The sequence below is a fragment of the Ascaphus truei genome, chromosome 1 (genome assembly GCF_040206685.1).
Source record: "Ascaphus truei isolate aAscTru1 chromosome 1, aAscTru1.hap1, whole genome shotgun sequence".
NCBI classification, from domain to species: Eukaryota; Metazoa; Chordata; class Amphibia; order Anura; family Ascaphidae; genus Ascaphus; species Ascaphus truei.
The window spans coordinates 95,580,401-95,604,783 of NC_134483.1; the positions used below are offsets into that span (position 1 = coordinate 95,580,401).

General features: G+C 43.3%; 1 protein-coding gene across 5 annotated transcripts in view; it reads left to right on the forward strand.

The window, feature by feature from the left end:
- RASGRF2 (Ras protein specific guanine nucleotide releasing factor 2) overlaps positions 1–24,383 on the forward strand; it is a 331,487-nt gene that overhangs the window by 186,274 nt on the left and 120,830 nt on the right. For all 5 annotated transcript variants that reach the window (XM_075592338.1, XM_075592348.1, XM_075592358.1 and 2 more), the window contains exons 12-15: positions 12,226–12,362; positions 13,852–13,934; positions 15,627–15,875; positions 17,223–17,596. In XM_075592338.1, coding sequence (XP_075448453.1) covers positions 12,226–12,362; positions 13,852–13,934; positions 15,627–15,875; positions 17,223–17,596 — 843 coding nt within the window. The remainder of the gene's footprint in view (positions 1–12,225; positions 12,363–13,851; positions 13,935–15,626; positions 15,876–17,222; positions 17,597–24,383) is intronic.

Sequence of the window (24,383 nt, forward strand, 5' to 3'; positions counted from 1 at the left end):
ATTAAAGTCAGCATTTTTGCCTTTATACATACACTCTGTGGTTTGGTTAATATATCTAAATAAGACAAGTCCAATCTAAAAACTTTAAAGCAGCAATCCCTCAACTTGTTTTTTCCTGTACTCAGAGGTAATATTCAAAGAAATTGTATTAGAGTAGGTGGCACAAATGCCAACGTTTCGGTCCTCACAGGAGGACCTTTCTCAAGTCAGTCCTTCAGTTACCTATTCTAATACAATTTCTTTGAATATTACCTCTGAGTGCTGTCTCGTTCCTACTGCGTTGCTGCACCACTGCTGTGAGGAACACCCCTGCCTGTTAACTACTGCTAAGGGACATGCACCAACCTTTTACTGCATACACGTGTGAGTGCCAACTACTCTCTATTGACTATATATATATATATCTCTGAACCCCATTATAACATGATGCTCTGGGTCCACATAATGAGACTGTTGTTATAACCGGGATCGCACAATGGCCACCACACAAGGATTAACCCGGCATCTGCAGCTCTCTCCAGCTCTCTCCTCAGGCTGCGTCCACGGAGCTAGTTTTTTTTTAATGACATTCAAAACTTTATTGCTAACAGGGACACACACACACACACACTTTTAGCATACTATGCAAGAATCGAACCCATGACCCTTCATACACGAGTACTGATTCTTTGCCTGCTGCACCATAGGATTGGTGTGATGTCATTGACTCTATTATCAAACTTGAAAAGTAGAACAGGCACCTATACCGACGGGGACAGGCAGACCAGCGGGCACCACGATGCAGGAAGAAAGTTTCTGAGGCCGGACTGTGCTGCATACAAAAACCTTTATTGAAAAATGGTTAAAAAGAGGAGGGGAGACATACCCCTGCAATTGGGCTTTTTCAAAAAAGGTTTTTGTATGCAGCACAGTCCGGCCTCAGAAACTTTCTTCCTGCATCGTGGTGCCCGCTGGTCTGCCTGTCCCCGTCGGTATAGGTGCCTGTTCTACTTTCCAAAACAGCAAAGGAGCACACAGAGCCAGGTGTATCGTGTAAATACGTGAGTACTTTATTGCTGCTGTATGAGAGCTGCCCCAGGCATTCAGGGTCTTTATAGCTCAGGCTGACAGAGAGGTCTGGAGGGGTTTCAAGACTCCCCCTTACAACTCTCTATGCTACTGCTAGAACGTTTGCCATCTAGGGGTTAATATACATAGCCTCGAGCATGCATTCACCACACCACGTGACCTGGTCTCTTAAGCAGAAAGATTTTCATAACATTTAAAACAGTGGGTTAAAAGTGTCAGGGTTCTGCTCGCCACAAACCAGGGTCGGACCGCGAGGCTGAGGTGGGGTTGTAAAAGCACCGACCTGAGACCGCGCAGGCTGATCCGGATTGCGCAGTTCGTAGTCATATGTCGCAGGATCAGGATTGGAGAAGACAGCGTCGTCGTTGTACAAGCCAGGGTCAGAACAGGAGACGTCAGGATAAACATTGTCCATGCAGGAGTTCGGAAATAAGGAGATAGGAGAGACCCGCTTCAGCTTAGGAGCGCGGGGTTGGCCTTTGCGCGAGCGACGACCATGGCCCATGGTGCTGGTCACAGGAGATGGTAGGCAGACCAGAATAGCACACCGTCTTGCTGCACGGGTGCACCAGTGCTACAACGCAAAAGTCCTGAGCGGGCAAGGGAATCCACTGTTTCAGCGCAGGAACCAGGACACGGCCTCTCTATATTAGGGAAAGAGTAGGCCCCAGGAACCAGGAAGCTGTAGATACAGGGAAACCTCCGCTTCAGTGCAGGAATCCAGGAGACTGCAGAACGCATGGACGAACCTCTACTTTAGTGCAGGAATCCAGGAGGCTGAAGGACGCAGGGACGAAACCTCTGCTTCAGCACAGGGGAACAGAAGCTGAAGGACGCAGGGAATACCTCCGTATCAGCATAAGGGAACAAGCGGCTTGAAGGGAGCTGAAGGATGCAGGACGTAACCTGGAATCAGCATTGGAGAACAAACGGCTTGAAGGAAGCTGAAGGACGCAGGGCGTGACCTGGTATCAGCAAAGGGGAACAAGCGAGAGCTTGTGGCAAAACAGTTGACATCCAGTAAGGACTATGCTCGGCAAGGAGCATTATGGGCAAGCAATACTTAAAGGCCAGCGGGCCAATCCCCGGCGGGGGTGTGAAGGTCCTGCCCCTAATGAGTGAATGCAAGTATAGTTTGCAATGAAAGGCTGCACAGCTGCAGTAGATACCAGAGGGAGTGTGTATTGCTTTGAGTGAATCCAGGCTGCAGCAAACCTCAGGAAAGCTGTTCCAGAACTGCACCGGTCTGCAAGGTAATGTAACCAGTAAACCGTGGAGCGGATTCCTTACAGTACCCCCCCCTTCACGCGAGACCTCCGGGCGAACATGAGCACTCATAGAGTTGGAGGCCCGGGAATTGTTGCTGAACCGTCTAGGATTGGGGCTAGAGTCGTACTCCAGAGACTCATGATTAGTCCTTAGTGTACCCCCACCCCCCGGTGAGAACTGTGGCCAGACAGGACCATCCATGGGCCTTGGGGACATTGAGTTGTTCCTAAAATTCTTTAGATAGAAAGGGCCTCCGTAAACGAGCAGTTCTTTGGTGAGTACAGTTCTAGGATATAAGATTGATGGAGGAAACATCCTTGGTACATGGCTTGCCTTGCAAAATGTCTTGGAAATCCAGGGTTGTGAAGAACCAGAGAGTTCCAGAGCAAAAACGGTAGAAGAACCCCCACTGAAAGCCCAGTCCTTAATAAAGAAACCTGAATCTAGGATCAGCGGCCCTGATAGTTGATCGAATACACCAGGAGAAACTTTGTAACAGAAAAAGTCTTGGCTGACCACTGCATGTTGGAATTTGCGAGGAATTTTTCCTCTAGAAGGCTCCCAAGTAATGGTTAGTAAAGGTATAGGCTGGTTAGAAGCATCTCCCGGTATTGGTATGGAAGGTGACAAGGCAAGCAGTAAACCTGGCATAGGGACCGAAATCTTGGGATACGTACAGAGTATTTCCAACTGAGAGGAAATAACAGGGGCAACCGAAAATTCCGAGGGACAAAACCATGGTTTAGCAGGAGCAGAGAAGCAAACAACAGTAGAGCTCTCTAATACTGGGAAATCTTCATTGGGAGATAATATTGTCAGTGAATCAGGGATACAGTAGTCCTTGGGATCTTCAAATCAGTAGCTTGAGAAAAAGGCAGAGCCAGGGTAGTGGTGGGAGGGAAGCTAACATCAGAAGCTGAAGTCTGTACCTCAATGACAGGACCCTGAGAATCAACAAGCAGCAAGTATGAACTATGAAAACTCTTAATGACATGCACCTTAGGAGTACAAAGAGTCTTCTCTAAAACTGCAATGGCCCTAACCACAGGGGTACCTAACCTGACAAAAACATGAATTGGTGTGTTTTCTAGTGCAAAATCTCTGATCACAGGACTCCTAACCGATAGTGAGGGTATCTGGGTTTGATTAGGGAAAAAATCAGATGTATTGATAAGTGACATAGAAACACTTACTGAGATTCTAAATTTGCTGGACATGTGAGAAAAAATACCCTTTAAGACAGGAGCTTTAATTTCTTCCCAGAGTAACCCCATGTTTGCTGGGGCATATTTAGACACAGTACTGAGGGACTGGGTTTCAGCAAAGGCAGGACAGCTAAACAGCTCAGAGTTAAACCCCAGGACTTGTAATATATGCATGGTGACCTCAGACAGTACTAAGGGAGTGACCACAGATATGCTGATCCCTGGAGAATTAGCCTGGAGAGAGAAATCAGGGGGACCCCCAGACAGGATACTCCTTGTAGGAAGAGCTTCAGAATCAGAAGGAGAATCATTACCTCTCAGAGTCTCAAAACTAGAAAGACACAATTCAGCGAAAAGAGAAAGAGTGTGCAAGCTTTTTACTAATCTATATGGAAAAGCGTCACTTTTGGGAGAAAACCGTGCGTCAGCAAACATTCCTGGGAACATAATATGAACCCCAGGAGAGACATACAGACTACTGTATGCCTTTAACCCTAAGCTTAAAGAGGAGGAGAACTCAGACAGTACATGGGGGTTAATCATAACTGTACTGGTCTCTGAAGTAGGTATTTGGTAAGGAATGTCTGGGAAACCAGAACTTACTGCAGACTCCATAATGTGGGAACTATGCGCTGAAGCAGGGATCACCGCTATGTGGGCGACAGGCTGGTTCAGTGAAATACCCGGGAGAAGGAACTCTGCGACTAAGCTTAGGGAAAAACCTGACTCCTGAATACATTTAACAGGAACCAGAACTTTAGCCGAAGTCTCCGGAGACGAAACTGTGGAAACTTGAGCTGAAGCAGGGGATTTATAGCAAAGAATATCTAGAGACTCCGTACGGTTATGGGAATCCCTCAATGCAACCTCTGCTGTCTGACTTGTGGACTCATTCTCTGAGGCTACAACGAAGGCATTAACTTGGAGGCAGCAAGAATTTACAGGGGTTAATGCAGACAATGCCTGAGAGTAATACATAGGTAACTTTTTCTCTGTATTAGAAGAGCGCAGGAATCTCTCGTCTGAAGCTAGGGGCGTGACCGTGGCTGCCAGAGAACAGGGATTTACCAAAGGAAACTCAGAGAGCTGCCCCACAGAGGTTAATACAGAAATAACCCTGGGAACAGAACTTAGGGATTCTTTTTCTGACGGGGAAAGCGCGCAGGACTGTCTAGCAGAGTTTAAAGCTGGAAAACCCTCAAGACCTAGAGAGAGGGATTCAAAGCTAGAAATAGGAGAACCAAGGGACTTATTCTCTGATACAAGAACCTTAGTGTTAGTTAGTGACACATATGTGTTCTCCAAGGGGACCTCACAGGACTGATCGGCAGGGGTTAATGTAGACATATCATTAGTGTCAGGGAACCCGGGCATACAATCAGAGCTTGGGACTGTGGCAGTTGCTACGTTGGGAGATATTGGTAATAGTTCTGTTTGGTCATCTCCCGGAGAGAGAGATACGTCCCCTGGTTTAGCAACAGGACTGGTAGCCGAGGGATACCGCCAAACGACGGCGTGAGCGGCTAAGAGACGATCCTGTTTTAACAAGCAATCATCCAATGCACGGGAAAGTACATGCAGCGTCTCGTGAGCGAGAGCCACCATGACGGAAGGTTCCGGGAATACTATAGGAATGTCCAAGGATAAATTCAGGGCATTGAGTGTACTACAGGCGTTGACCAGTTCCACAGGACACAGCTCCTCCCCAGTTAAAGGGGAATCAGGGGAGCAAGCAATGTTAGTAATGGCCAAAAGACGGGCCAGATACTGTTTTAAGTATCTGAGGCAGTAAGCCTTATAAACCAGATTATTACGGCATTTCTTTTGCAAGGGAGTCAAGCCCTCCAACATAAACGGATCTTCCATCAGAGGTATTATATCGCACAAATAATTATCCTCAAACTGGGACTGGTCTACAGGCTGGGACAGGTTTTTAGGAAAAAACTTACCAACCCACACCTCAGCGGGGTCCGAGTTTGTAGGGCCGAGCATACTGTCAGGGTTCTGCTCGCCACAAACCAGGGTCGGACCGCGAGGCTGAGGTGGGGTTGTAAAAGCACCGACCTGAGACCGCGCAGGCTGATCCGGATTGCGCAGTTCGTAGTCATATGTCGCAGGATCAGGATTGGAGAAGACAGCGTCGTCGTTGTACAAGCCAGGGTCAGAACAGGAGACGTCAGGATAAACATTGTCCATGCAGGAGTTCGGAAATAAGGAGATAGGAGAGACCCGCTTCAGCTTAGGAGCGCGGGGTTGGCCTTTGCGCGAGCGACGACCATGGCCCATGGTGCTGGTCACAGGAGATGGTAGGCAGACCAGAATAGCACACCGTCTTGCTGCACGGGTGCACCAGTGCAACAACGCAAAAGTCCTGAGCGGGCAAGGGAATCCACTGTTTCAGCGCAGGAACCAGGACACGGCCTCTCTATATTAGGGAAAGAGTAGGCCCCAGGAACCAGGAAGCTGTAGATACAGGGAAACCTCCGCTTCAGTGCAGGAATCCAGGAGACTGCAGAACGCAGGGACGAACCTCTACTTTAGTGCAGGAATCCAGGAGGCTGAAGGACGCAGGGACGAAACCTCTGCTTCAGCACAGGGGAACAGAAGCTGAAGGACGCAGGGAATACCTCCGTATCAGCATAAGGGAACAAGCGGCTTGAAGGGAGCTGAAGGATGCAGGACGTAACCTGGAATCAGCATTGGAGAACAAACGGCTTGAAGGAAGCTGAAGGACGCAGGGCGTGACCTGGTATCAGCAAAGGGGAACAAGCGAGAGCTTGTGGCAAAACAGTTGACATCCAGTAAGGACTATGCTCGGCAAGGAGCATTATGGGCAAGCAATACTTAAAGGCCAGCGGGCCAATCCCCGGCGGGGGTGTGAAGGTCCTGCCCCTAATGAGTGAATGCAAGTATAGTTTGCAATGAAAGGCTGCACAGCTGCAGTAGATACCAGAGGGAGTGTGTATTGCTTTGAGTGAATCCAGGCTGCAGCAAACCTCAGGAAAGCTGTTCCAGAACTGCACCGGTCTGCAAGGTAAGGTAACCAGTAAACCGTGGAGCGGATTCCTTACAAAAAGCTCTGTAGCATTGGTTAATTGGGGCTTCAACCCCAGTATTTTTTGTTCTCCTATTATCAAACTTAACTTAAACTGCACAGTTCTGAAAGTAAATCCCAGGCCCCCTGCAGCGAATCTCACCCTTGGGGGGCACGCCCCCTACTTTACGCACCCGTGAGTTAAAGGATAAAATCTATGATATTCAGTATTGTGATACCACAGTGTTCAGTGGCAGACGTCACACCAGCACGTAAGGTATTTGCAAACCACAGTAAAGTGTGCTCATTTGCCAGTCATTTCCCAGATTCCCTGGCTGCAGTGGAAACATTGTATGATAAGAGATAACAGTGAGAGGCAGGGTCGCAGACCTGTTTGACACATGTGACTGTGCTCACATGCAGGGTTGCCACCACTCCGGATTTGACTAGGAGATGAAAGGTTTCGGCCACTTATCTCTGGGTTATGGGTTTAGTTGAGTAATCTATGGGCGTCAGCGGAGGCGGCATCTCCCCTTCAAATCCTGCTGCAATCCCGTCAACATGGCTGTGTGACGGCAAATGGTGCCGCGTTGCCATGACAACGGAATGTTACGTGATGCCGCATTGCATTGTCATGACAGCGAGGCATCATGCGACGCCTCAGCGTCATAAGGCGTCCTGTTGTCATGTCAACTTGACGCTGTGATGTCACGTTGTCATGGCAACGCGTGCCATTTGAAGTCGCAGAGTCATGCTGTCTGTACCTTGCAGGGGGAGAGAATGCCGGGGGGGAGAGAAATACATATATAGAAAATAAATAAATGTCAAAAAAAATATTGTACAAAGTCTCCGGGTTAGCCTTAATAGAAGGTGGCAACCCTGCTCACAAGTGATATTTTTTATTTGCTGCCAAATACAGTTCCCATGTAATAAATGAGGAATGTGGCGCATTAACTTCTTTATCTGGTCTATGTCATTATTTAGAGGGAAAAAAAAACCTGTTATGACTTTGCTGCAATTTATTCACTGGAAAACTCTGCATTTCCTTGACTGACACCCACAAGGCTTATTGTCTGCATTGCAGAATAAATTATCCGCGTGAGGCTGTCAACGGCAACCTCCTTCTGATATTGAATTTATCTATCCCACTACATTAGTCAGACAGCAGGAGGTACGTTGGTAACAGGCAGTGTTGTTACCCTACTGTAGCACATAAAACAAGAAACGTTCAACTATTTGACACATTATGAATAATAAGAGTTTTAATTAAGCTTTTTCGGTACAATATAAAATGCAGCAAAAGTCAACAACGTTTTGCCCGTATTTGTACTCAAACTCTTAGGGATGATAACAAAAATCATTTTTTTCTACTCTAGTGCTGACAATATATGTAGTGCTGTACACAGGGTTTTTCAGGCGTGGTGAGTCATTAACAAGTTACAATGTGGTGACTGAGGCGGAACTCTGATGCAGCCCAGAAGACTAAGCTGTCTTCTAGAAATCTAAGTGCTTCTTGGTGGAAATACATTTGTATGTTTGGAAGATGTCTTCTAGCGCTGTTAGTTCTGGAAGACGTCCTCCGGAAAGCATCTTCCAGACTGCCTGCATTAACTGGGATCTCTGGAAGCGCTAGATAGACTTAACGATGTGTTACGACATAGAGCTAATACAAATAAATGGGAATATTGTAAATATTGTATTATTGTAAAATAAATGTATATTTACATAATATTTCAGTATGGTTTAATATATATTAGATGAGGATGTATTTTACTATATATATATATATATATATATATATATATATATATTTATATATATATATTCCCCCCTACAATATGTACAGTATATACATATTTATTTACAATAAAAGTTCTGCACAATATTGTTTTTTCAGAATTATTCAAATTTAAACATTAAAATATCACACACACAAATCTGATTCTGCCGAGATTAATTCACATAGATCAGGTGGGATTTGTCTTGGGGAGACAGGCCTCCGTTAACACTCGGAAGATAATAGATATTATTGGCCATGTGCACCCCACCAGCACCAAAGCTATCCTGTCGAGCTTTGACGCTGAGAAGGCGTTTAACAGAATAGACTGGGCATTCTCGGACGGATCAATACAGAGGTTTGGATTTGGGGGCCACTTCCTAGAGGGTGTTAGAGCTCTTTATCAAAAACCCACCGCCCTTGTTAAACTCCCGGGAAACAACTTAGATATGATTGAGATCAAAAATGGAACTAGAGAGGCTGCCCATTGTCCCCTCTCCTCTTTGCATTGTCGATCGAGCCGCTTGCCTCAAAAATTCAAGACAATATAAATACTATTATTACTATTATACTATTGCAATTGGCGATATAAATTATAAAATCTCCCTGTTCGCAGACGATATAATATTAACAATAGCCAATCCCAAACATCCCTGCCCAACCTCCAATACCTTCTAACGGAATTTGGAAACATTTTGGGCTATAAAATTAATAATGATAAATCGGAGGCTTTAAACTTAACCCTTCCAGACCCAGAAATTAAGCTATTACAATTGCATTTTAATTATAAATGAAGCTCCTCCCATTTTAAGTATCTGGGAGTTAAAATTGCCAGATTCTATGGCTCTCTGTACCAATGCAACTACAGTACCCCTCAACCCCTCTATTTGACAGGATCAAAAAAGATCTGTGGACTTGGGACAAATTCCAGAGTGTGGATTGGGAGAATAACGTCAACATATTTCCTAGTCTGCTTTACTATTTCCAGTCCCTCCCAATCCAGATACCAGGACCTGAACTAAAACATTTACAATGTAGGATTTTTCAATTTATTTGGCAAGACAAGAGACCGAGAACTGCTAGGTTGTTTATGTTGGCCTCAAGGGCAAGAGGAGGCATGGGATCCCAGATATGCTAAGATACTACCAAGCAGCCCAGCTGAGGCAGGTAGTGATTTGGAATGCTGATCCAGAACTATTTTGTTGGCTTGCTATTGAATCTCAATACATGAAGGCCTCCTCTCTGCCGATGTCTCTTTGGGCTCCTGGGATCCAGGTACCTAACACCAGGATGTTCAAGTTGGGGTCGATGAGGTGCACTTTGAATATTTTGAATCAAACCAAAATTAAATATAAGTTTACTGTACGTCCTCCCCATCACAACTAACCCCTCTCTTTAATAATCCAGGTTTTCCCCCATGAGGTGACCTAAAACAATTTGGGCAATTCCAAACAAAAAACATGCAGCTAATAGCAGATTTTGTTGCAAAAGGGAAGATTCTTAACTTCCAAGGACTTCGCAGTAAATATGAGGCTCCGGTCCTCCATATGTTCAAATTTCTTCAAATTACGCATTTTCTCTATAAAATTTCCCAAAATCTTGTTTTCCCTGAACTCTCAAATTTCGAGTCGTAATGTAGGAAAAGGTATCTATCAAAAGGGATTGATCACAAGGATATATTTGGGAATGGAATCGTCAGTAAGTACTCCAGACCACAATTATATGCTCAAATGGGCCAAAGACCTTAATATGGAAATTGACAGGGACGACTGGGAGTATATTTGGGAATCCGCAGCAAAAACTTCCATTTGCACAACGACCAATGAGAATATATACTACATACAATCTTATTCCAGTGGTATCTAACTCCAAGCAGACTGAGGCAGATTTACCCAGAGGCATCCGATTTGTGTTGGAGGGGTTATGGACAAAAGGGGGATATGGTACACATCTGGTGGACGTGCCCTGCCATTCAAAAATTCGGGTTAATGGTCCAAAATATTATTAGGGATATAACTGAGCTAACAATTCCTGTCGATCCACTGGTCGTCCCACTGGCTAATCCAGTAGAAGATATTAACCGCCCTTTGAGACGGCTGATTTCATTTATACTAATGGCAGCTTGATGCTCGATAGCAGGTGCATGGAAGAAAATCCCCCCCCCCCCCACACCCTTCCCCAGACAGATGGAAGAGAAGAGACACTGACAAGCAAACTGGTCCGGTTGGTGTAAAACCAAAATCCTACTCACAAAAATTTGGGAGTAAAATCGCAGTGTGTTGCAGTCTTTGGGGATATCGGCCTGTCCTCCGGTGGCGTCGGGCAAATCCAAACACCACCCTGACGCTGTCGCACTTCCTGGATCGATCGCTCGTCACTGGTGCGCGTCTTGGAGGAACAACTTCTTCCCTCTGCTACTGGACACTGCGCGTGACCACGGGGCTTGTGTGAGTGCGTAAAAAGCTCATACACTAAGACCCTATGCGTTTCGTGCGCATGCGCACTTCATCAGGGGATAATGAGAACAGGGCAGGAAGCACTTATACATGGTCCCACTCCCCCCCTCCACTTCCTTCCTTTCCCTGTTACTTTTAACTATTTCTCTGTCGGTTTACCCTGAATACAATCTATACCCAGACGTAGTGTGGGTGGGCCCAAGGTCTATCCGACCTACTCAGGTTTGCTCACAAAGGTATATTTTGAATGATTATGTTTGTTGCACTATGGATAATATCTATCCCCATTCTAACTCTGTCATTCTGATATCCATTTGTCTGTTTATTTTTGTATTGTGTAGTCTGATTACTCTTGTAGTCTGTTACTTTCCTTCTTTGAAAACCCAATAAAAACATTTGAAATAAAACAAAATATCACACACTAATTTCACAAATTATTAGCCATTTATTTCCACGTAGTTACATTATTTGTATGGTGTTAATGCAGCTTTAATGTGTTCCAGAGCTCCTACATCAGTAAAACGGTCCGAAAGACATATTCTGGCAGACGCAGAGTGGCTTCCGCAGCTTAGGAAATGCCATATTACTGTATATTAAAATGTACTCATTTTAATATGTGACGCCGGATCACATCTAAGCCATACTATGTCTGACAAAGCTCGATTTTTGGAGACGCATTGTGTCGACTTATAGGCACAAGACACCTTCTAGCTGCTTAGCAAATATACAGTAGTGGTAGGTGAAAGGCATCTGTACAGCACCGTCATTTTGTAAATCTCAAGGAGACTTGACACTACCATTTCCACTGAACTGTATCTAAAGCCCTCTCCCGCCTTAAACCTTTTTCACTGACTGCCCCACACCTCTGGAATGCCCTTCCCCTCAATACCCAACTAGCACCCTCTCTATCCACCTTTAAGACCCACCTTAAGACACACTTGCTTAAAGAAGCATATGAATAGCACTGTGGATATTCTGAACACATGATACATAAAGCTTGGCCCCCTGCAGGCGCACTTACCAGAACTCCCTCCTACTGTCTCTGTACGTTCTCCCTACCTACCAATTAGACTGTAAGCTCCTCGGGGCAGGGACTCCTCTTCCTTAATGTTACTTTTATGTCTAAAGCACTTATTCCCATGATCTGTTCTTTATATTATCTGTTATTTATTTGATTACCACATGTATTACTACTGTGAAGCGCTATGTACATTAATGGCGCTATATAAATAAAGACATACAATACAATACAATACAACTGCTCCTTGAGCCCATTACTATATAATACATTATGCATTAGAATTGTATAAATGATACACAACATTCTTCTCTTACTTTATATTATACATTGTTTCTGTAAAGCAAATTACATTCTTTTTTTTATACTGATTGCAATTATTTCTTTCCTCTCTCAAGCAAAGGGTTCTGCATATGTGTTTGGGCACCTGGATTTTAAGATTGTGGTAGAACCAGTAGATTCTGCACCTTTCACTGTGGTTCTTTTGGCTCCTTCGCGCCAGGAGAAAGCTGCTTGGACAAGTGACATCAGCCAGGTAAATATCTCACGTTCTCTTTGTTCTTGTGATTTGAAAGAAAAATAAAGAAATAATTATCAAAACATTAAAAAAAAAAAGATATACAGTATATATCATTCAAGCACTGACAACAGGAGTAGTGAAAAATGTAAATATCCCCACAGAATTGTGTTTTATGGATTAATAAACACATATTTTCTTTTTTCACTACTGTACATCTGTGACCAGTGCTGGTATTTTTTTTGAAAACCTCGTGTCCATCTACAGCGCTCTCTGACAGGGGTGGCCAACTCCAGTCCTCAAGGGTCACCAACAGGTTAGGTTGTAAGGATATCCCTGCTTCAGCACAGGTGGCCCTTGAGGACTGGAGTTGCCCACTCCTGCTCTATGATTACCAGTTTACGGAACATGTCGCAAGCCGGCTGAGACACTCAGTAGTTGAGTGCGGACAGATTTGGAATTGCGTCCTATCTGTATATATATGACAAAAAAACTAAAGAGGGCGCACACTCCTATTAGTATATAATATAGTAAAGGACAATTTATTAAAAATACAGGACAACACTGTCCCCTAGCATAAAATGAGTACATTTAAAATACATAAAATAGGTAACATAAAAAAAGATCTAAGGGAGATCATAAACCAATCAATTGCTGAATACTCCAAGTGGAGGAGGATTAAGGGAGGCAATATGTAAATGAAGCTGGAGGTTTTGGGACCTTTCTCTGTGAGAACTGAAACGTAAATTCTTTAATAATTTTTTTTCTTTTGTTGCAAATCCCCTGAGTGCCATTACTATTTAGTTTTTTTGTCTAATGTCTCAGATAGTAGCACTGGGTATTTTGTATTTCATTGTTCTTGAAGTTCCTGCCTTTCAATCAATATACAGATGCAGCACTATGGTTGGTCGCGCTGCCACCCCTAAATCAGCGGCGGCACCGTGTTTTTTCCATCTGTGCTCGCGTGTGCTTGTGCTCTCAGTAAGGAGACTTAATGGCCCATCGGGATTAACACAGCGGGGTCCCTGCATCTGAATGGGACTCGCGCTGTGTGAATCGTACCGGGCTGCTCCTGCCTGTCAGAGACACGCACTGAGTGAGGCTGAATCAGTCACTCTCCCTGCGCGTCTCTAATAGGTGATTGCACAGCTTTTATTTTAATAACATAGTATTGTAGCGGGGGGCTCCCGAGCTGGATCACATTAATTTCAGGTCCGGGGACCCCTTACTTCCCGAGTTACACGCCCCGTTATGGGGTGAAGGTATCCCCGCCAGGTTTAAATTCTCCCGCACTTAAATTTAAACAATGCAAGGAGATTGCACCCTGAGTGTGGGGCTCCTTAAAGAGTGGGGTGCAACCACACCTGTGGCACCTACCTAAAGCCAGCCAACATTTGAAAAATGTCCCGTATACTGATTACCATTTGAAGGGTTGATTCAGACTTTAGAAGGCCATTGTTTTACAGTATGCATTCCATTTCAGTGTTGTATTCTTCTATTGTCACAGTGTATAGAGAATATACGATGCAATGGCATGATGACCACTGTGTTTGATGAAAACTCCAAAGTTACAGTCCCTCACATGATCAGGTAAGATCTTTATTGTACCGATTGATTTGCTTCTTTAGCAGTATAAAAAAGTTACTTTTAGTTGCACATTACTTTCAGGCCAATATTTATACACTAATTAACTACATTTAAAGAGCCATTATAATTGTTAAGGACCTTTAAAATGAATCTTCAATATAGAATGTTAATAGCTCCTTGTAGTTAATTAATGATAGTGTCTTAATTGAGGCGTCATCAAATATTTCAATCCTTTACATAAATTAATGAAACACAATCGAAGAAGACTTTGGTGGAGCCGCACCAGATTTTGGTTATGTGGTGTGGACCCTCCCAAACAAAATTTGCCACACTTCATCATCACCCCAGCGGTTCCCGGGGGTCGGTATGTTTCAGGGATGGCTGGTTATTCTTATTGCAGCCTCCTGCAGTGCTCCAGGTATAAGGCCGAGTCCATAGAAGGACAGGCCGTGCTGAGGCGTGCGGACGCTCAGCGCTGAGCCCCTGCATCCTCAATGAGGATGCCTTGAGAGGGGGCTCGCGCGAGCGTCCGCAGGCGTGCGGAGGCTTTGGAGTTTTCAGCCGAGTGCCAAGCTGATTTTCAGCGCGCTGTCGGCTGAAAACCTCCAATGAGAGCGGGGCTGCGTCAACGTCACGGCGCCGTGACGTCGGCGCCGTGACGTCGACGTCAATGCGTCGCGGGTGATTGGCCCAGCGACGTCACTGCCCCGCCTCCCTCAGTCTCCCCCCACCTCCGATCGCGGACGCTGGCTCGCCTGTATGTGCGTGGAATCGCACAGCTTCTGCAGGCGAGCCTCAGCGTCCGCGCGGTTCAGCCCGGCTCCCCCCCTCTATGGCCCGGGCCTAAGAGTCTGTCTGATGATACTGTAAGCTGCAGCATAGGGGGAAATAGCACAGCAGGAGACCCCAATAGGGAGATCAGGAGTTATGTGGAAGAGGCGGAGAGCTAAACTACTTAGGTTTTTGGCTATTTGTCTTATTTTACTATTTTTTTTTTATAAATGAATAACTCGGATTACTTTTATTTATGCTCCATAAGAGCACTGTAGCAAATGCAGCCAGTGGTGGCAAAATGAAAGCTCCACTGGTAGGGAGAACCAATGAACATGTATCAACATTCTAAGGGCCATGCGGGGGCCCTTCCTGGGACAGTATAAAGGGCAAGCTTCGTCATTAAATATTTTAAGGGGTGCTCTATAAACATAGCTATTATGTCATGCGGTATGGCCCTCCAGGGGCCCCAGAATGTAGTAGCTATGTCATTATCTATGATCAATGAGGAATGGAAAGAGGAGTACTCCTCTTCTGTTCTGTCATCGGTGATGGAGCCAACATATGATTTGCGAGTGCCAAAGGGCAGAGTGCCAAGGCCCATCCAGTACTCAAAGGGTTAATGATATTTAGCTGCAAATATGCATCCGCACAAGGGTACTGGTGAGATATTTATATAGCTTCACTACTAACTGTATCTTCTCTCCGCACAGTGTGCTCCTACATACCTTTTCCAAACAGGAATGAGATAAGTGTAGCATGCTGCAATATTGAGGGCAGAGTTGATTTTGCAGTTGCAACTTTGAGGGTTTCTCAGTTGCAAAAATGTGCTGAAAGAATTGTACTGAACTGTTGCATATAAACAGGATAATTTAGTGAATGCATTAAGCATACCGAGAATGGCTTCAATTATTTTCGTTTCAGATCAGATGCCCGACTGCATAGAGATGATATTGACATCTGCTTCAGCAAAACACTGAACTCCTGCAAAGTTCCTCAGATACGCTATGCAAGCGTGGAGCGTCTTTTGGAAAGACTGACTGACCTGCGCTTCCTTAGCATAGATTTTCTAAACACATTTCTGCATACCTATCGTATATTTACTACTGCATTTGTTGTACTGGAAAAGCTTGCAGATATATACAAAAGACCTTTCACTTCAATTCCAGTCAGGTACTAGCTGTTTTCCTTTACACTATGTATAAGGTTCCAATGTATTATGGTAACTTGCTTGCACCTTCTTTGTTCCTAATGTGTAATGTACTGTATACTAATTTATTGCAGTAAGACTATTTTCTATCTCACAAAGGAAGATAAAAATCTGTACCCCAAACTTTAAATGTATTATATTAACATATTGATGAATACATACAAAGTACTAGAAGCTCCATTGATCCTTGAAGTGTAAATTTGTCATAATCTTGTTTTATCTACAGTATATGCGTGTACACATGAGGATTTGAGGTTTTCAAAAGCGGAATGCTAATTTTGGGCAATGAAATGTATCAAAGCATGAAACTAATCCAGTAGTCAGTTTGTTTTAGCAAACAGAAGCTACAATTATTTTAAGATGTCACGTTGTGTAAAATTGGTACTTGGAAGTTTTGTATTTAAAAATCTCAAAGCATAATCATTTGAGCCAACTGCTTATGTTGGTGAATTTTAATTGTATTGTTGGAAGTGCTAACATTAGTTAGTACAGGGGTGCACAAACTTTTCCCCTGTGCCCCCCTGCCTGCTCTCCCCTCGTGCTCGCCCCCCTCCTCCCCTTTACCTTGTTTCCGGCGTCAAATAACACTGCTGGTTCATGCGACGTTGTGTTGCCATGACGACGCACCATCGGATACAATGTAAGAGAACTTAAAGCTGCAGTTCAGTCTTTTTTTATTTTTTTTTAATATTTTTTTTTAATTCAATAGTTTCATGTGGGCAATCTCTAATTACCTAAAGAACTGTATAGCTGCCAGTCAATTCGTTCTCAATGTATTGATTGGCGAAATCTTTAGATATGGGATATGTTTTTCCTCTGCTTCTGTCACTCAGTGGAAGCTCATGAATATTCATGAGCACTCCTGCACTGACATGTGCTAGAGGGAGGGCAGGGCTGACAAAGGGGTGTGCCAGGGCTTGTGACAGGACATGAAGGGGCAGTGCCTTAGTAAATGGTTGTTAAAATAGAATACAAGAAAATTGGTCTTTCAAAGTTGTTGTTTTTTAAAACAGAAAATGCTAAAAGTATTTTTTCTTACTATGCAGGATATTGACTGAACTGCAGCTTTAAAGAGGCCTTGCACTGTCCCCCAGGATTTAATTTAAATGTTTTTGGGAAGAGAGCAGGACCTCTGTTAGCGCTGTGCCCCCACCCCCCAACTCCCCAGAAAATCTCGCGCCCCCCAGTTTGCACAACCCTGAGTTAGAACAGAGGCATTGAGTTCAATTGTCAATAAAAAAAAGTTATTGCATAATATCTGGGCAAGATTCTTACACTTATACTTTTTTTTGCGTGTGATTTATCCATAGATCTCTAGAACTGTTTTTCGCTTCTAGCCAAAGCCTGAGTGATGGAAAATCACCGCATCTCTGTCGCAAGTTCTCTTCTCCTCCACCTTTGTCTCTCTCCAGAACATCATCACCTGTCAGAGCCAGGAAACTTTCACTCAATTCCCCGTTAAACTCAAGGATCGGAGCTTTGGATTTGTCCACCTCGTCTAGTGCCAGTAGCCCATCTTCCATTTTCAGCCCAGCAACTTCTCCACCACCCACTGCTAGTAAAGTACCTCTTGACCTCAGTAAAGGACTTTCATCACCCGAACAAAGCTCAGGATCCATTGAGGATAATTCGGAAAACCCTCGCATAGATTTGTGTAACAAACTACGAAGAAGCATTCGCAGAGGTAATATTTAGCATTGAATGTGGGCACACTTTAAAAGGTCACGTGGTATCATTAACTGTGTAGCTTTTCTCAATCTAACGGCATAAAAGACTAAAGGCTAGACTCGCTAAATAGCACCGGGGCTATAAGATGTCTTCCATGCTGGAAGGTGTCTTATGGCATAGCACTATTTAGTAAATATTGTCCTAAATGTGGTGCGGATGTACCACAATGCATGTTAATTTGAAAGCTGCAGCTTAAAGCCATATCCACTAAGCTAAATATATGGCAAAATGATCATCACTAAGGAATGAATTAGTATAGAGTATGCTTATTCAGTGTGGTTTTTGAGTTAAGTATGATATCATTGAACATGGCAAGCTATTCTGAAATTGCTGGAATGTGGAGCCCAGATCTGTTCCAAATATCATAAAACATTCCAGTTTACAAGCGACAATCCTAGTTTGCACAGATCTGTAGAGAAGCAAAAATATGTCATGAATAGCTGCAGACAGAATAGAATCCTGATTAAAATCCCCAAAACTAAATGTTCTTTAACATAAAATATGTTACAGTACATGTTTTGAGCAGCCACCTACTTTGTCCTCAATATATTGCTGACTCGCGTAATCATGTCCTGGTTGAGCCCTCCTGATCTTTTCTTTGAAATATCACCACCTTTACTAATGGCCATACAGTAGTTTCCGAATAGCTCTGACCATCGCAGATATTTTTAGATGGACATCAAAGCTTTATAGGTAACGCTTCTGGAAGGCTTATTGTAATGTAGTGTTTTTTGTTTTGTTTTAGTTTTTATTAAATATACTGTAGGTATGTATTATTGATTACATGCAGAAAATAAAATATATAATATGTAAACAGTTCAATCCGCAAAATCTACACAATTAAGCATCAAATAGCTTAGATTTTAGGTGATGTTTAAGCAACTCTAACAAGAAAGCAATATACTATTTTAAAAAAATGCCAAGCATTCCTGCTAATACACTAATGGTTTTACATTTAGTAAAAGTATGAAGCCTTGATAATGCACAGGGTAAAAATGAAACAATTAAGATTGAAAAGAGAAGAATCCACGGGGAACGTAATGTCAAAGCAATGATTTTAAATGTGTTGAAATGTAACTGAAAAAAGTTTCATGTGGAAAAAAAATGATCTTACAGTAGCAGCAGTATTTTGTAATAAAGTGATATTTCGCAATAAAGCGGAATGACTCTAATCCACAAAGACATTTTTAAGGATAGAACAATTACTTCTGCTGATTCAATAGATAAATAACACAGACAAAGTCTAGTATTCAAGAATATATCTAAGAATGGAAATAAACCTCTACCTAGTTATTACATTTGTGGGATAAATGGGGGCTCTGATTTCAACATACGCGCAAGTTTTATTTCAGTATTATATAATTACATTAACTATAGTTTAATATGTTATTTTAACTAAAACAATCTTTAAGATCACTATGGTCATTTTAATTAGTGGTGTCCACAAATGGTCCAGCGCCTTTAAACTTGAAAATTATTATTCAGTCATTTCTATATTTCTATACATACCAAGTATGTTCATATGCATTACCAAAAACTACAGTAAGGGAGGAAAGCAGATCAAATACCAGAAAAGATATATAGTTAACTGACTCTTAATTATGGTTTTCAACACTATAAACCATATTTGCATACCTTTAACCAATGACTTAATACCCTCCAAACACAGCACTCTCATTACCAGAGAAAAAACACTGGCCTTCATTATATAACAGCGAATACACTGATGCATTAGCAGAAAGGGGTTTGGTGCCATGAACCTATAATCTTTATCCTACTGCCAAATGTCCATTCATGCACAAGCCTGCATTAACATACTCTAGTCTGCAGTTTATAATTAAGTCTTTCTACTACAGTCTGCACAAACAAATGTTCAGTGATTATATAATAGGATAAAAATAAAATTGGTGAATGGTTAAGGTAATAAATTAGATCTGCGGAAGGACAACAAAACAAATGCAATTTCATTATGACTATACATTAAAGGCTGGATAGTTATATATATAATGAGTTTTTGCCACTATACATATACTTTCCAAAATTATTTATTTTCAAACAACTGTTAGTTAACATGTTCACTGGTTTTACAATCCTCACATAATCTTTATTTACTCATTTCTGTATGCAGCCCCCTCTTTGGGATCTACTAGTTCTGTAAAGGGGTTCCTTGAGGAATTAACTGGGTGGGATCACTCTGGGTTTGCCTGTCCCCTTTCTACCCTATGACCAGTGATGTAACCGTAGAGAGCATAGAAGATATATATAGCTACACCCTATGTTCTAGAAGCAGGTTCTTCAGAGTTGTGACTGGGGTCCTCACTGTGAGTCCTGTAAAAAGGTTTGTGTGTAGTTATGTGTATTAAGATGGGTCCTATCACTGTTTGTTGTTTGCAGTTTGGAATGTGCCCTTTAAGATAGCGCCTGTCAGAGGAAATGGGACCTTAAGTTGTGGGAGAGGGATAACTCTTGTTCTGGTCGTGTTGCCCCTACCACAGCTTGACCACTATTGTTCTCACCAAGTTTACCGACACTGCAACCGGTATTCATATAAAGTTCTTCCATTCAGCAAGTTCTTCCATTCAGCATGTTCTTACTGTATCATAGTCTCCCTGCAAGCAGCCCCCACGATATACTTAATAGTAGGCCCTCAAGTTAAGTACCTCCCCAGTGTAGGAGTGAGAGCTACCGGAGGATGAGGTATCAAAGTATATTGTTTGCCATGAGTTTTCTGTCATCTACCAAGTATGTCAACACCTGTGGAGCATTATTGACTGCTGTCAAATAAAGCACCTTTTTGTTGTATAAAAGTTCCTGGCACCCATCTTTTTCCTATCTGCTTATTCACACCCAGCCTGCACCTTCCCAGCACCGCTCAAAGGCCTGAGAGGCTGAGCAATGCCCATGTGTAATTGTAGTTAATTTGATGTGACCTCCTTTAGAGATGGGTAAAAAGGGTTACATTTTGCACCTAACGTGTGGCTCGTAGGGTTGCCAGGTGTCCGGTATTGAACTGGTCTGTCCTGTATTTGGATACTCTGTCCAGTAAAAAATGAGAGGTACTGTAATACTGGACATGCATATGTCCAGTATTTTCCTACCTGGACATAGTGACCTGACGCACCTTTCACCATTGAGTCCAGTATTTTTGGAGAAGCCACCCATCAACCCTAGTGGCTTGACAACTAAAGTTTTTTCTGTTTTTGCTAGTTTTGGAACTTTTGGAGTGAAGAAAAAATATATATATATTTTTAAACTCAAAATTGTATTTATTTTGTGGGGGGAAAGGTAGTGGGATACAGGAATAAAATAAGGAAGGGGAGGAAAGAGTAACAGATAAACATGAGTAACATGAATAATATAACAGATATACATTTAATGGGTACATGGATGGAGGGCATTGCAGTGAAGAAAATATGTTTGTGATTTTTGACTGTTTTTGTAGCTTTGACTGTAAAGAAAGTGTTCTGAAGATTTTACGTGAGGAGACTGTTTTGCTACTTTCCTGCTAGAGAGACAATGTTTTTGCAAGTGTTCTGTATCAGAGACTATGTTTACAAGTTGTCTTGCTGAAGGGAATTCATTTAGCAAGTTTCCACAGAGTAGGAAAGAATTGTGCAAGCCTCTATGAACTAGGAGCGGATATTTGCACGATACCAGTGTTGAGCACTATTTTGCGAGATCCCGTGGATGAGAACTGTTGTGCAAAAACATTTCTGCTAAAGTAAACTACGAGAGTATTTTCAAAAGAGAAAGAAAATGTTGTTTCCCGCCAGTGGAACGTTTTGTGCACTTGTCATGTATTAAGGATTGTACAGGCATACCCCAGTTTGAGGACACTCACTTTAAGTACACTCGCGAGTAAGGACATATCGCTCAATAGGCAAACGGCAGCTCGCGCATGCGCCTGTCAGCAAGTCCTGAACAGCAATACCGGCTCCCTACCTGTACCAAAGCTGTGCGCAAGCGGGGAGACTATAGAGCCTGTTACACATGTGTTATGCACGTATATGACGATTGCAGTACAGTACATGCATCAATAAGTGGAAAAAAGGTAGTGCTTCACTTTAAGTACATTTTCGCTTTACATACATGCTCCGGTCCCATTGCGTACGTTAATGCGGGGTATGCCTGTATTTCAAGTTTTGTGCAGCAGGAGCTAATATTGGAGGCTCCCGAGGATGAGGGATGCATTGCAAAAGTTATTCTGCCAAGAGAGCATTTCAAAACTATAGTGGACCCAATTTTTCCACTAAGAAAGTTTTGCAAAAGTGAACGGGGTTGCTTTTCTCGCCACAGAAACTATTTGTTTTCAAAAGCGTGCATGGACGCAACTAATGTGGAGAGCCCAATTACCCAAGTGGAGTGAAAGTATGACCACGCCTGTTCAGGACAGTCCAATGAGAGTCGAAGGGAAGGAAAGCGATCAATCCGCTAATGGTCTTGATAGGGGAGGGGAGTTGATTACAAGAAGAAGAGCATGTGCGGTTAAGTGTGTTACGAAGCCACACCCTGCCTCGTGCCCTTAGCTGGACTTTGTGTCTCAGATCAGACATGAACAGTTGACCATGTCTCTGTTTGTGTCCTGATCTAATTTTGAACAGTTTACAGCATCTCTACTTGTGTCCAAACCTCAATTTAAACACAGTGAGATGACTGTACCTCAGATCAAGATGGAGCCTACTGTGCCTGTTTTGACATTCACCTATTATGAAATCGGAGGAGGGGTCTCTGTGATTTCTGTTCAAGGGAAAGTGTTTTTCTAGGCTGTGTGTGCACTTTGCAGGTGCCCTGGAGGAGAATTGTCACGCGATGCCAGATGTTATGAATGTGGCACATGCTATTTACAGAGCTCGAATTTTAGGGACTTCAAGAATGTCCCTAATGATTCTCCTGCATTGGACAGTAAGATTTCCAGTGAGATGGATTTTGCATCTCATTTGCCAGGACCGACATGGAACCACCCCTATCCCCCCCCCCATATTGCGGGTGAGCTCCACTGAGGAAACTGGAGAGGAGAAAAATGCCTCAGATGTCCATGACAAGGAAGATGGGAACAAGGATCTTGTGATGTCTCCCGGAGAAGAGCGAGCCAAGGAAGTTGTTTCGGTTGGCGTACCTATGGAAGCAACAGCGCTGGTATCACCTGAGGACATCTAAAGCATTTTCGTCCATGGGGGAGCCACATGATAGTGATCATGGAGGAGATGACGACAGAGCCTATGTTCCAGCAGCAGAGCCTGCTGGAGCAGGTGTCCCCCGATTGCCATGTTTGAAGGATTGTTGCATGATTCGACCCTTTTCCTGTCTGGGCAGAGAGAAAAGAAAGGTATGATTGTCGAGCGTCCCACCCAAGTTAAGATGACAAGGATGTCTGCTTCTTTGCAGGGTAAGGTTGTGGACTAGTGGGAGGATTCCTTAATTCCTCTAAAAGTGGAAGAGGCCTACCAGACCTACTTCAATTCTATTGACGGTCATATGTTTTATAGTGAGGATGTTATAGGACATGGCTCTGTCAGAAACTCCCAAAGAGGAACCTTTGGTATGGGTTCTACTGGGGGTACCAAACCATTGAAATCTAACCCGGCTCAGACGAGCCGCAAGGGGTATACGGGGCAGAATCAGAGATACATGGGGGGTATGAGCAGGGCCATCTTAACAGCATTATAGGCCCCCGGGCAAAGCAGTGCACTGGGCCCTGCCAATTCTCCGCTACAAGTCGTAATTTTTATCTTTCTTCCGAGTTAGCGGGAGATTTGAATGTTGAGGTCGGTGATCGGAAAATTAGTGTTAAATTCTGGTCTGTGCATAGATTAGCATGGGGCCCCTATGCTCGTGGGACCCCCGGGCAACTGCCCAGCGTGCCCATGTGTTAGGACGGCACTGGGTATGAGTATCCCTTTGTCAGAAGGAGTTATGGATATTGAGGACATATTTTGGCATCCGTAGATCGAGAACGCTATGAAGGCTTATATTACTGTACCCATCATGGCCATGCTTTCCTTAACATGAAGAAGGACTTCGTAAACAAGTTTGTGCGGATCTGGCACATTGGCTACAGTATCTATAAAGCTTGAGTTGAATATGTAGACAATGTGTAAAAGGGTCCATTTCGTAAAGGTGCCAAACAGAATGGGAGGGTTAGTTAAGCCTGACCCAGCCCATTAGTGTTGACAGAGCCCCTCTAATTGTAAAGATCAGTATCATGCCACAAGCCTACGGCCCTAATAGGGATTAATGCTATGCCACCATGACCACTGCTTTGTCCTGCATCTGTGATTGTATTTGCATTACATCCGAAAAGGTGTATCCTGTTGAATATGTAAATGTTATTGATGTCGTATCCTGCCTGGTATCTTTGTTCTAATATGTGAAAAAAGACAAATGCATGTGCCTAGAATGTAAATGTTTAAATATTGTAAAGTTATCCCTGTTGTATATTTAAAGAATGTTGGGGACAACTTTATTTTTGATATGAGGAGTGTGTAGCCCCCTCTTTGTTGACTTCTAGTTCTGTAAAGGGGTTAATGCCTTAAGGGGTTAACAAGGTGGAATCACTCCAAATTCGCCCCTCCTCTTTCTACCCCATGACCAGTGATGTCACCATAGGGAACATAAATCATAGCTACACCTGATGTTCTAGAAGCAGGTTCTTCAGGGTTGTGACTAGGGTCCTCACTGTGAGTCCTTTAAATAGGTCTGTGTGTTTAGTCATGTGTAATAAGATGGGTCCTGTTACCATTTGT